Source organism: Heliangelus exortis, chromosome 1, assembly GCF_036169615.1.
Source record: "Heliangelus exortis chromosome 1, bHelExo1.hap1, whole genome shotgun sequence".
Taxonomy (NCBI): domain Eukaryota; kingdom Metazoa; phylum Chordata; class Aves; order Apodiformes; family Trochilidae; genus Heliangelus; species Heliangelus exortis.
In genome coordinates, this window is record NC_092422.1 from 128,992,496 (window position 1) to 129,007,424 (window position 14,929).

The 14,929-nt window shown below is 34.5% G+C and overlaps 1 protein-coding gene across 7 annotated transcripts in view; it reads left to right on the forward strand.

Annotated features, from left to right (window-relative positions):
• PPFIA2 (PTPRF interacting protein alpha 2) overlaps nt 1-14,929 on the forward strand; it is a 289,947-nt gene that overhangs the window by 199,937 nt on the left and 75,081 nt on the right. For 5 of the 7 annotated variants that reach the window (XM_071766166.1, XM_071766115.1, XM_071766133.1 and 2 more), the window contains one exon: nt 14,710-14,826. In XM_071766166.1, coding sequence (XP_071622267.1) covers nt 14,710-14,826 — 117 coding nt within the window. The remainder of the gene's footprint in view (nt 1-14,709; nt 14,827-14,929) is intronic. The other 2 variants (XM_071766123.1, XM_071766150.1) reach the window with 1 other exon arrangement.

Genomic DNA, 14,929 nt, shown 5'->3' on the forward strand with positions numbered 1-14,929 from the left:
ATAGTTTACCTAATCTACTTTCCCTATGATGTATGAACCAAAACATGTGTCATTTATTTTTCATATTGAGACACTTCAGTGAAACTGTCCAAATACAGCTCTAAAAGCATTTTGCAAATTTGTAATGTAGTTAACTAGCAATGCAGTAAAAAATAGTGTCTGTGAGCACTGTCAGCAATAATGTGAATCAAGAGTAATTTGCCATTCAAAGGCTTGTATAGGGCCTCCATTACCAGGAATCAGAGCAATGTCCACAAGTGTGACAAATGGGTTCTAGATTTGTTACTGATAGGCCACAAAGAAAATTATTACTGTTTTTCTACTTCTCTGCTAAAGCTAATAAAACAGCTTAGTGATAAAATATTTGTTAGAAAAGTAGGAGCAGAGGCTATGCAGGTGATGTGCAGAGAATAGATGTATCTTGGTAAATGCTTTCCTAAGTAGTCATATCATCAGATTTTTAAATTCAGGGTTTTTTCTTATTTTAGTGCAAATAAGTTCTCATAATAAGTCTGTAATATAAACAAATATAGAAATAATTTTAGTCAGGATCCATCAATGTAAAAAAACGTTTTGCGTTTGATGGTGGAAAAGTAGATATTCAGGTATCTCTGGGAATTCAATTGGAAGATATCGGCACTAGGAAATATTAAATTCATTAATATTAATAGGAACTATCAATGTATAGGTAGAATTATTCCAAGAGGAGTTGCAGAGGGCTTGTTTTACTTGTTTCAGTCTATAGGAAATGATCCAGCTTGCTTGACATTGCACCTGGGGACTAGATTGAACAACTTTAATCATATAGAAACATATCATAGAATCACAGAATAGCTTGTGTTGGAAGGGACCTTGAAGATCATCAAGTTCCACCCCCTCTTGCCATGGGCAGGGACACTTTCCAGTAGACCAGGTTGGTTCAAGATCTGTCCAACCTGACCTTGAACACTTCCAGCAAGGGGGTATCCACCACTTCCTACGGCAACCTGTTCCAACATCTCAGCACCCTCCGATTTAAGAATTTTCTCCTAATATCTAAGACAAATCTACTTTTTTGTTGTTGTTTAAAGCAATTACACCTAATCCTATTGCTACATGTCCTTGTAAGAAGTCCCTCTCCAGCTTTCTTGTAGGCCCCTTTCAGGTACTGGAATGCTGCTCTAAGATCTCCCCAGAGCCTTCTCTTCTCCAGGCTGAACGACCCCAACTCTCTCAACCTGTCTTCATAGGAAAGGTGCTTCAGCCCTCTTTGAGACCCCCCTCTAGACTCACTTCAACAGCTCCATGTCCTTCCTGTGCTGGGGGCTCCAGATCTGGACACATCACTCCAGATGGGGTCTCATGAGAGTGGAATAGAGGAGGAGAATCACCTCCCCTCAGCTGGTGGCTGTGCATCTTTTGATGCAAACCAGGACATGGTTGGCTTCCTGTGCTGCAAATGCACATTGATGGCTCGTATTCAGCCATCAGCCAACACCCCCAAATTTCTTTCCTCAGCACTGTTGCAAATCCATTGTCCACCTGGGATTACCCCAACCAAGGTGCAGAACCTTGCACTTGGCCTTACTGAACTTCACATGGTTTGCATGGGCCCATCTGTCAGTGGCCTGTCAGTGTCCTCCTGGGTGGCATCCCTTCTCCCTCCAGTGTGTTGAGCACACCACAAAGCTTGGTGTCATCAGCAAATGTGCCAAGGATGCACTCAGTCCCACTGCCTGTATCACCATGAAAGACAGCAAAAGCAGAACTGACTATGACTAAAAAAAAAAAAAAAAAAAAAAAAAAAAAAAAAAAAAGAATAAGAATGTATAATTTTTTCATATTAGGAAATGGCTGACACTTTAGAAGCTTTTCTTCAGTAATCCCAGAATAAAAGCATTACTTTAGAAGTTCCACTTATGAAGAATGTTCATTATCATGGAAAAAGATTTAAAAATCATATCAGTTAGGACCATATCCTCGATTTTCACTGGAGAGATCTGTGGAAAAAAGTTATTCCCATTAGCAATGTCATTGACAAATATTAAAATTTGACTAAAACTAAACTTGTACCTTGGTTTAGTATTTGAATTATAGACTGTAACTCACTCTACTGTGATTTGATTTCAACAGATAGGAAGGTAGATTTAAATTGGGTTTCTTCAGTTCGCACATGCAGATCAAGTTTGAGATATTCCTTAATTGTCATTCAAGGGTTGGATTAATTTCCTTTCTGGATTTTTACTCATATCCTATCCATCTGTTGTGGTTTTGTGTTTTGTACAATCAGTAGCACAGGTGGTGATTTTAATACAGATACACTGTATAGAAAAATCTAATAAAACTATACATGCACCAGAGTAGGGTTTTCATAACAGATATGTCCAGTCAACATAGATCTAAATAATCTCAAAGTCTCTAGGTGACCATATGCTGACAAAGAATACATTGTGGAAGACTGTTTTTACTCAAAGAGAAATATATTAATTTAATCAGAAGAGGAAAAGTTATTTGCAGTGCAAATAGCTAAATACTTCATTTGAAACTGAGTAGGATTTTTCAAACTGAATTTTATGGCTTAAGTATGGATATAAAACAAATAAAAGGTTAGGTACTAAAAGCAACTACAGAAAGCCCTAGAGTCACATTATTATATTCAGATTCAATGTGCAGGGTACTAAGAATATGTTTATATGTCTAAATATATATAACCATATGTAGTTATATGCACAATGTCTGTATAAATATGTATGTGTATAATATCTGTATATATAAATTTACACATACTACGTATATATATTTCAATAATTCATATATTATTGAAAACAGTGAAGATCATAATGGTTTTGCCAAATCCATCCTCAGTTCTGATCCTCTGTAAATTTGTTCCTGTACTACCAACAAACTCTTGGTATTTTTTATCCTAATTTAAGTACATTACTAATTCCTTTGTTAAAGCAATAATGAAAGAATAATAATTTTGCTACTCTTTTGCTGAGCTTTGTTTAGAAAAAAACACAAGAAAAATTAGTCAGCAGGTGTCAGATACATGCAGCCATACAAATGATTTTGTTATTATTTTTCTATTGTTCTGGTCTCTGTAAAAGACAGTTCTTTATGCTGCATCTCATACAGTTTTGTGACAAATACCAAGCAGCACATTTTCACATAATTAAATAAGGGTTTATGAATAAAATGTACTGAAATGTTCCTGCTAATCCATGAAAAATGTTTACAGAATATTTTTTTATTAATAGCAATTGCACAGTTACTTTAAATGATTCCTATTGAGTTTACAAAGTGTTGCCAGTGAACCATAAAAATAAATGGGGCATGGTCTAGACTATGTGCAATATTGCAACACAGTAACACTTAATCTGATTCAGACTTCCTAATGAAGCAGAGGAGACGAATAAACCCTATTGCCTCATTACCAGCCTAAAATGTTAGTGTATTCTTACATTCAAAGTATAGAAATGAATGCTGATCCAGGCACTTAGTGCTCAGAAGGAGTCAGGGCTCAGTGATGGTGTAAGCAGTGACAGGAGGTCCTGCAGGCAGTATTCTGCTGCAGCCATCTGAGTGCCACAGCTGGGGGCTACCCCTGGACCACAGTACTCTTGTCATGAAGAGAAGTGACCTTCAGCATGTCAATAAAACAGTGGTGGCCAGGACTTGTCAATCATTATCACAAACACAAACCACCACCATGTGATCTTTTTACTAAAGATCACGTGTATGTTCAGTATTTTCATGTTTTCTGGTTAAAATTATGAGGCTGACACAGATTCAGAGCATCTTCTGTCATTTGTGCATGTTGTCATTCATTGTTTGCACTTCAGTGACATGAAAGCAGAGCCTGAAAGTGCAGGCCAATATATAACCAAAGCTGCTGAGAGCAGTGCCTACATCAAGGTTATAAGAATAAAATAATCACGATATATCATAAACTTTAAGATCAAGATGCTTTAGTTTTCTTTGATAAAATGATAGAAGGTAAAGACTTAAACTGTGAAGTAGCTGTAGTGGAGGCTGGAGCTCAGTGCAGAACCTTCTCCTTTTGCTGCAGGGTAAAGATCCCCTGACATTTTAAGTCAACTGTCTCTTACAAAGCTTCTCTGATCAGCTTAAAAACTGTTGCTGTAAATCTGTGCATTTTCTTGCTGAACTTATGCTGCATTTGTGGTGGTAACAAGGCAAAAACACTGCTTTCCTATTAAGAAGTAAAAGTGGAGAGATTCTGTTTTTATTTCTGCTATATTAAACTCTATATAGCACAAATGTACAAGATTGCTTTCATAAGGCCTACTAGTCTCTAATCTACAAGGGTTATAAAGATTCCCTCATCAGGATGATTTCACCTTAATGAGTATTTCTCCATAGCAATGAAAGCTAAAAAGCAATAATAATAAAAGGTCAAGGGAAGAGAAGAATTTGAGATGTAAAGCTGTTGAAAAAATGTATTACTCATAACTCCTACAGATTTTTTTTCTTTGAATAAAGCAATGTTTTTCTTGACATGTCGGGACATATTTTAAAGGGCTCAATTGTATAACGTTTCTGGAAAGCTCATCACTCAAAAAGCAAGGAAATACACTATAATACAGGCAACTATAAAAGAAACCTAGCTAAGGTTATCAGACATGATAAGGTCAGACATGAACACTTAGTTTAAGAGTGAATTTTCAGAGTGCTATTATAAAAGTCTTAACTGCAAATTTGTCTGACTCTTTTTGTTTTAAATAGATGAATGGGAGACAAAAAAAAGTGCAAAGTTAGATAAAAAACCAACTGTTTCCCCCAGATGAGCCCAAAATGTATTTTTAGTGCTGGAAATTTAATTCCCCACCTTCCAAAGTTACTTTTTCAATCTCAGAAGGCTCCTTACCGTCTTTTTCTTTTTTCCTCTCAAATTGTGGCTAATGTTGATTGCAATGCTCTATGGTCTATAATTATTTTATCTCCCACCTGTAGTGAAAATAAAATTCTAAGTCCATATTGCACGTTTAAATATAACTGATCGCAAAGCTCAGAGTCTGCATTGCTGAACAGAAAACCTAAAGCATTTCAGCACTACAGAAAGCCATTTCAGGGAGATTATTTTTTAAACGTTGTTTTAAAAGACTCTGAAGGAATTTATGATAAGTTTCATTTATGAAGACATAATTTATGAAAGCCTAAAGATCATCTTGCATTCAGTTTCTCAAAGACTATATATATATATATATATATATATATATATATAGTCAGTTCTATGAAGTTCATTTGATCACAATACTGAGACAGATTTTATCTTCCACTCTTGGAAGATCCATCTCTCTGAAAGCCACTTATCCATGTGGTTTTATTAAGTTTATTTTTTACATGGATAGCTCTCAAGCATTTCAGGAATACTTTGGTGGTTTTATTAGTGGACCATGTTACTATATGTTTCATCACTGTTATCCAAAGACGAGGCAAGCTCCCTGCTTGGGCTCTTTGTTTAATCAATGTAGAAAATTAAGTAAATTAGATTTTGAGACTCAGTCCCATTGACTGTTGGAAATAATTAAAACATTCTTATCTTTATCTCAGGCTAAGAAAATAATTGTTAGCCCATAACTATAAAAAGAGTTCGTTCAGTCTTGCTGATTAGCATATAGGTTTTTAGGAAGTCTTGTGAGAATTTAAATGGCAGGTGTCTGCATAATATTTGCCAGATCTACCTAAACCAGTGCACTGCTTTATGTAGTGAAATTCAAATAGGCCTTGCTGAAGTGCAGTCAGCCTGCTAATCCTGATATCTTTGTAGTGTTCCAAGTGTGCCTTTTCAGAGCAGCAAGCACTCATTTGATACCTCCACTTCTTACTGCCAGAATTTGTGATACAACAGCTTCTCCTGCAGGGCCTGTGGTTACATCCATTTCTGTACTCTTTAATGGAAGACCCTGAAGCTTGACAAATGAAAGGCTTCCTCTGGGATCATGCAAATACTGTCAGCATGATAGAACTTAGAAGTATCTTTTTTTTCATGCAAATATGATTTATTGTGCCAAGAGGTGCCATGTAATGATTCTGGCTTTCCTGCGTGGTTTCTTGTCTCATTCCAGAGCTAGTAATACCACATAAACAAATACATTTGCTATATTCATATGTATGAATACAGGGGTTTCCCCTAGTTCTTCAGAACGTATATTTTAGGCATTTTTGGAAATAGAACTATTCAAGTGGAGTATGCTTAAAGCCTCAAAGTGGGTAATCTTCTTGCCAGAATAATTTTAAAAACTGCATAAGGTATCTACTTTTAGGCAAAATTTAATTGCGCATTCTAAAAACTTGCCACTATACCTTAAAACCAGATTTACATTCCAGTCTTTTCATACTGGTTTGACTACTTCTAAGTCATCACATTATAACACCTACATTGAGTTTTGTTCATAATTTCCTGAGTGATCTGCTCTGCAGATTTACCAGGGATTTATTCAGTAATGTGAATATGTGTGAAAACATGCAGGTAAGTGTGTACTGTGCTAGTCTGGAATTGCTATAGTTTGGCAGCCCTGAGGCTGCAGGTGATCAGAAAGCAGTGGGACAAGAAGCTGGAATGTAGGGCATGGAAAGACTTTCAGACACCACTATCACAATTTATTTTGCCTTTGTTTTGTAAATTGCGTTTACTTTGCAGACTGGAGGAATCTGCTAAGAAATTTCAAATCCCCAGCAGATATTTCTCTGTACCTGCGTAACCTTACCCTGTCCCTGTAACAGAGGATGAATTTTTGTGCCTTGGGTACCACCTTTGTACATCCTGTGTGCAACAGTGCTGCCTCTGATATCCTGCTGAAAAACTCAGACTAAGAGGATGCAGGCACCAATGTCTCACAGTACTGCAGTTAAATATGTCAGACCTTGAAAGATAGACTCTTAAAATTGCAATAAAAGCTGAAACTATCCAGTGGGATGCTAATTAAATATTGAAAGTCTTATATGAAAAGGATTATTAGAATATTCCTTTTTATTCATTATGAACTACAACAAAAATTAACATTTTGACATATCTCAGGATTTTATGAAAGTCCTTCTATTACACTTTAAAGTAGGTATCCAGGTGACCACCACTGAATGAGATGCATTCTTCCTGAACTTGCCCTCAGGAGCAGGTGAAAAAAAAAAATCCTTTTTTAATACCTGTATTTACTCAGATTCAGAAAAGACCCCCTTTTTTTTTTTTTTCCTGAAAAGGTTTTGCAAGTATGCATTCCAGGCGATGTTTTTCTTCCAAGAAAGAGTGGGGAAAAAAAAAATGTGTATTGTTTGTACAAGAGCCTGATAATGCAAAATGATGGTTATCATTATAGTTTTTTTTTCAGAAGTTATATATGAAATGTCCAGAAAATGTATGTGCATTTCTGGCCCTATAACTAAACTAAAATATTAATAATGAAAAAGTAACTGTAGAATTTGGACAAATGTAATCACTCTGTTGAAATATTTATGAACTCTTCAACCGGTAATTTCTGGAAGGCTCTGTTGAGGTTAGCACAAAGTCAAGACATATAACAGGAATTTATGTTAATGAATTAGGATTTAAATTTTTTTGGAGGCAGAGGGAAATCACCTCAGGCTGGAAGCATCTTTTGTTCCCCATGCTGCAATTAATAGAGCTTAACACAAACAATCCCTGTGAAAAAGATTAAAGCAAAGTCAGAAGGAAGACCAGGAGTCTTAATTATTTTCTCAGTAGAATGAAATCTGATATTGAACACTGTTTAAATGAGACTGCTACAACAGAAGAATGTGGGACATCCAAGGAGGCAACTTCACTGTACTCTGAAAGGCACAAGGAAGAACTGGGTGGAAAACTGACACAATACAATCACAGGAAGTTTGTTTTAGCATACTATCCATTTGAAAAGAAACAACTTGTTAAGAAGTAATTAAACAAAAGCCTTCTAATTCTGCCAGCTGTAGTAAATTAAAACACAGTGAGTTTAATTGCTTAGGACATAACTGTTTTAATGGTGGAAGAAGAAACAAGTTCAGTGGTTTCAGGTCAGGTAATTTTATACAAAATAGCTTTTCAAAAGTTAAAATAAATGTCTTCCTTTTTAATGCCTTACTTTTTTTAAGTGATTCAGATTTTTACTTTCAGGGGACTGCCTAATATATACATCCTCTGTTAAAAAAAAATACTATATTGAACTTATTCTAGAACTCTTTAATTTAATTGAAATAATTAAGTAAAAAAATTGCCTACTGTTCTAAATATTCGAAAGAATTCTACAAAAAGAAAATTCAGTATACATTTAGTCTAATATATTTACTAATTAAATGAAATAACTTTGTATCCCTTAATACTGTAGTCATTTATTCAATGGAAAGCAAAATTAAATCAAGATTATTACTGCAATTACATTTAAATCCATATCTGGCAACTGTTTTTAAAGACCATTTAAACAGCAAAAACATCAAACAAAAAAATCAATAGCAAAATTAATTATGCAACTATTTCTAAAGTTAAAATAAGATTTTATTTAGCCTACACAGAGGCCATACACTTTTAAAACATAACTACTTTTTCTATGGCTTTTTTTCTCTGTGTACAGTATTCTGCACTATGAGAATTCAGGTATGCATCCATAAGGTAACTGGACCAGTTTTTAACACAGGGCCTGTGAAGTGGGCAGGACAAGGATAGTGTCTAATACCATATTACAGGCATGCTTTTTCCTTCATAACATGATTTTTTTCTGGAACTTTTGTCCTTTGGTGGTATTTATTTTGCTTAAATTTAGCCATCATAATGAGGACCTCTACTTTAAGATAATCATCTGGTTTCCCTCAGTCAGGAGAAAAAGATATGTATGTCATTCATCCCACCTATTCCAGACACAGAGTCCTACTGGCAAAGTTTCTCTCTCCAACATTTATAGAATGAATCAGAAAACCACTTCAGTCTAAGCATTCAACATTTTGGCTTTTCAGTTATTCTGCTCTGTGCCAGCCGGATAAGTTCAAGATTTTCCAGTTATTGTAATTTTGCCTTGCATCACTGAGTGATACAGGATGCCAAGGCTGAAACTTAGCATTTTTCCTCTAAGTGGACTCTGCTTTGTGCTGGGGTCAGATACAGAGAATTAGTTTTTTTTTAGAAGAGTGGCACTGGGAACAAGGCCTCAGGGGCCAGGATTTCAAGGACAGAAAATTGCTATAGGAGGAAACGTTCCCAGAATATCATCCTTGTACTTTACAATATATAATATACATTGATAGTAGCCAGAGCTTCTCCCTGAAGATGTCAAAACAATAACAGGGAAAGCCTAGTGCTAAGGGTGTTATTTAGCTGGGTCCCTAACTGGTCAATATCATCTGATTCACCCCAAATCTTAACAGGTGACTTCATCAGCAATCAGCTCAGACTTCCAAACTCTGAGTCTCCCTGTGCTTTCAAACCACAAAACTATTCTATGTCTCTAAATTCTTCCTTCCAGGAGTTGCCAGTGCTACTTATGGACCAACTGTCACCATGATTATAACAGAATAAGGAAAGCCTTTTGTTCTTTTCCACCAACATGGAGGGGTTTCAAATTTTTTGAATTCCAAAGTTTCTCGGTGTTTTGTAGGTTATGTGCTGCTTTTTTATTAGATTTATTATTGTATTATTATTATTATTATAAGGTCATTTTATCAAGATAATAAGTAATTGGTTCAGGCTTGTTCTTGCACATCTGCTTGTCAAGCAATAGTCATCTTTTTGGTTTTTTTAGTACATGCTCACAAAAAATCTCAGAACACCAAAACATGGGTCAAAAAGCAGGCAAAACATCATACACTGCTTAATAAAACTCTAAGGAGTTGAAGAACGCTGATGCCTTGAGGGAAAGTCTGGCAGCAAGACAGTTTTACTTCTCATAGGAAATCTAATAAAAGCTTTTACATTGATGCTTGAAATATGTGTTCAGGAGTAAAAAGACAAAAGCGAAGTTCTGTAAACAGACAGATTTTTGGATGGCATCAGGCTGCACAGACTAACAAGTACATAATTAAAAATAGATCTATAGTAGGCAATTGTTAACTAAATAACTACAGTAAGTTAGTAGGTCCTTTTCATTGCTATTACAAGTGAATATATTAAATATTCATAGTACATTTAATTACCTGAAGCCTAAAACAATGAGGGCACTCGATTTGAAGTACAGAATTAATTAAGTTTCAGCAGCATAGGTACTCAGTCATTATATGTTTAAAAAAGGATTCTGATCACCTCTGAAATAAATTCTAATTATTTTGAAAAATACCCTAAGAAAATATGTAAGGGAAATGCTTTCCCTGCTTCATTCTCTGTCCTATGGGAGACTGCACCATGAATAATCCACTGCATCTTCAAGTATAGTTTCTGTGTTCCCACTTGTTTTTATTTTGTCCACTGAGCCTACTTGAAATGTTGCCATCTTTTGAGTGCTGATTTTTCCTCTCCTCAGTGGTTACCTTTCATGGTATAGTATTTTTTGCAATTATAATGTGAACCTTTTATTTATTTCACTTGTATGTCTTAGTGCAGATAGCAATCAGACTGTTTTCATTGTTAAGTAGATGGAATCTATGCTATTGCTTACTGATTTATAGTTTTGTCATTTTTATTCATTATGGAATTATTGCATATTACGTTATCCTTTTCATCAACTTTCCTGATGACTGTGGTTCTATAACATCAGATACGTCTTCAGATCATTTCTGGCTTATGTATTGATATTCTGTTCTATGGTGTATTTTAATATTTGAAATTAATATTCCTGTAACTTCCCTGAAGTCAGACTTTTATTTTAAAGAGTATAGGCATGAGATGTAGATTTGGTCATTTGTGGAAGTGGAGAATAGTTGCCATTTTGAACATGAATTTTTTTGTAATCCTATCTTAATAAAAACTTTGTATAATTCTGCAATGTCTATAGATATTGGACACAAATTCTGTTGGGATTTTTGAGGGAATTTGTGTGGGTAATATAGTAGGGATGTTTACCAGAATTAAACAGAACACTGGCCTTTAGGGAAGTTGAAAATATTTTAGAGTTGAGACAAAAAGGTAAAAGTGTAAGGATATGTTCAGAATGATTATGACCGAGTGGGACTTTAGAAATTGTGATATTTGTTTCTGTGTACCTTTGAAATCCAGAAGAAAGAATCTAAACTTAAAGAAGGTCTTTAATGTTTTAAAATTTTAAAATTGTCCCTTGTCAGTCATAAAAACTGACTACAAAAGTGAGAGGAGCATTGAGGATCAACATGCCTGTGGGAAAAGAACAAACTAAAGGAATGTTTCTTTAGGCTATAAGATATTTTCATGGGGCTATGCCACAAAAGTTAAAAAGGTCCAACTAGAAAAGTAAAGCTCTATGTTTTAATCTTCTTAAACTGGAGTTTTCCTCAATCAAAAAACAACTGTTCAGTTCAGCAATGGCAATGTTAGCAGCAAGCTCAATTTAGACTTGTGACAGGAAGCTGTCTTTAGACCCAGCTACGGAGAGAGCAGCATCTCTGCAGCTTTACACCTGATTTAGATAAGAGTCACACTGAAATGTGCTGCAGGGGTCCAGATCAAATATTGAAAAGTGTGCTAAGTAGGAAAACAATGTCTCAGATAGCAATTTAGAAAAGGAATCTAATCATTTGAGGCCTACAATCAGAATAAGGAAGAAACATCTGGTATGTTTGACCATACATAACCAGATATTGGACTTGAACTTTAAGGTTGATTGTCAGTTTTGGGTACAACAATGATACTTATCCACATTTAAAAAAAAAAATTATTAATCTGTTGTTTTATTTGTTGATTCCTCTTTTGGTTATAGCATATATGGCTCCATCCGCAAAAACGTCACCTTTTACATTTTCAAAAGAGAATTTAGCATTAAAACTATTAAGAATTTAACATTAGAGGTTTAAATAGTATGTAGGTACTACAAGTTACGTAGTAGATATGCTAAGTTGGAAATCATAAACATAAAAGCATCAATATGACAAATAGTAATATTATTTTTATCTGTGGTGAACTATCACTAATCATTACCTAGATCTGTGTTTTTATCACTGGCCACTCTTGTAGTGATCATTAGCATTTAAGAAGATTCAGAGGCTACCTAGGAAAAACTTTAATCTCTTCTGTGTCTCCACCTTTATGTATTTCATCATCGTTATCCATTCAGGCATGTTTTGGGTGCCTGTGAAGAAAATTGTTCTGTGATTATATTAGCACAATTGGAAGTAATTGGCACATTACTGAAAGACCAAGTTAAATAACAAAAAGTACAAGAGTATGATAGCAATTAAGAACACTTTGCTTCAACAAACTGTAAATAAAAATTCATGTTTATTTGTAAGACATGCAAGGGTTTCCATGCCTCCTTAGGAGCATTAATTCTGCCCTACAAGTATGAAAACAAGTCAGTTGTGTGGTTCTTCACAACTTGGATCTTAGACAACTAACGTAGAGATGAAATTTTTGCGACATGCCAGACCTCAAACTTCATGTTGTTCCTGTGTATAGGTACTCTGCATTCATTACAGTAATAAAACCATTGAAAAAAAAAAAGCTTTTAACAATGATTTCTTTGTTAAAAAAATTTGTTCCCAAACATTCAAAAATCAATTGAATCCCCCAGAATAATGATACGAGATATGATGTGAAATTATTTGCCTTTCACTCTGAAGTGATAATTTGTTTATTTATTTACTTACTTACTTATTTAGAAACCATGATACTAGGATATTTGAAGACCAGCAGAGTCTAACAAAAATAAATCATTGTGGAATATGTGATGAAATGAAAAAATTTTGTGGTAAAGTTTATACAATATTCTTATTGAGTTAAAGAGCAATTAAGGGTTTGTATTAAACATGGGTGATAATTCCAAATGAAGGTATGGTGAAATCTACATTTAATGGATTAATGAAGCACTGCCATATAAAATTCAGATCTCTTGTTGGCTGCCAGTTAACGTATCCTGTGATTTTTACATTTCATTTTGCATGTTGTATAATTACTCTCCATAAACCAGAATTTTTTAATACATACATTAATGTATCTCCCTTAATCTACCTGATAGTCACTTTTACCACTGATTGATAGATAAAGCTGCTTGGTGGGAACAATGGTTTCTGTAGTTTAGATTTGAGAACCATTTGAAACATAAAGAACAAGAAAATTACTCAGAAAAAGAAAAGTTATTAAATTACTGATTACTGTCTACAAATTATATCTAATAATATTATAAAGAGCTTTTTTTTTATTTGAGACAGACCTCATTCTCATATTTAAGCAAAATGTATTAAATTTCAGTGTATTTTTTAAATCTCAGACAGTTTTAATTCTCACTCATATTTTCCTGTAATTGCTTTGGGTGAAATGTTGCACTCAAGTCTTAGTCTTGGCACTGAAATCAGTGGGAGTCACACAAGTTCTACAAGGACTGTAACTTGAAATTTAGTAAGGAGTGAATCATCCTGACTCATATGACAGTGTTTTTCAATATTTATATTAAGGAAGAATATTGCTTTAAGTGGTGTTTCCCTGAGATCTCATATGCTGATTCAAATTATCTTTACAATCAGAATGGAAAAAAGAAAGAAAAAAAAAGATAATATCTTTTATTTGCAAAGTATTTTTTTTCCAAACTAAATTACTACTATTTAAATGTAAATTAAATTAAATCTCCCAGAAAAATTTGGTTGCTATACACACTTACTTGGTAGTACTGCCTTAAATATTCCCTCCTACCCTAAGCTTTTGTATTCTAGGACAAGACAGAGTCTTAGTGTCTCTGACTCAGGATTTATGCAGAAGTAATTCAGTGATAGAAGCCTTTAAATTTACAGCACCTTTTCAAAAATGTCATCTATACATCCTACTAGTGTTTCACCATGTTTAATACACAATCTTATACATTCAGTAAAGAATTTATGTGCTCATAAAAGCACTGTTGTACAGAGAGATCTAACTGGGAAATTTATCAAAATAATTAAGTTTTTTATTATACAGATCTTCCAGCTTATAGTAAAATTTGTTAGGACCTCAGTTGTTCCATCCTGTTTGTTGTCTGAGAGTACGCTAAAAAGTCACAGAGAAAACAGCTTATCTTCCCCTGGCTGCATGAGATTTTTAACAGCACTGCAAATAAATAAAAATTATATATCTAGTACAATAAAACCTGCTTGCATATGCACTAAAGTAGTCAATGAATGCCACAGCAGAGGACTTTTACATGCATGTTTTACATAACAAAATCCACTTAAATTGTATGTTGAGTTACTAACAGATAGGTAGTTGGCAGAAAGCCAGCACTTTTCACTCTCTTAGTTTTGATTCATAGACTTTTGGTACTGGTTTCCTGCAATGCTGTAATGCCAGTTTGACATCCATTGCTTCTATGTGAAAGGAGGAGTCTTGTTCTTGTAGTGTTACAAACAGCTCTTTCATTTTTCAACCTAAAGAAAAAAAAAAGAAAAGGAAAAGTACCCTAGTACAAAAGTAAAGACAGAAGATAAAAAAAGACAATGTCAACTATGTAGATTCTCTTGAATTGTTAATCATTAAGGTACTTGGTTTTTAAGCTTCTCTGCACATACAAGTATAACTTTGAAAATGCTACAAAAGGCCAAAATAGGGTCAAGATGTTATTAGCTCTAACAAATTGTCTGCTCAGTAGTTTTCTTCCTTCTCATGTATATTGACCATTTCCTTCCTCTTTTTTGCAGATTGTAGCTTTGCGTGAACAAAATGCACACATTCAAAGGAAAATGGCAGCTGGTGAAGGGCCTGCCGAATCAGAGCATATAGAAGGAATGGAGCCAGGGCAAAAGGTACATGAAAAGGTATAAAATGTTAGTTTTCAGTGAATCACAGTCAGTGTAAGAAATAAACAGGTGCTGGACTTTTGTAAAATTGATATTTTATGGAACGTTCCTTTAGAATATT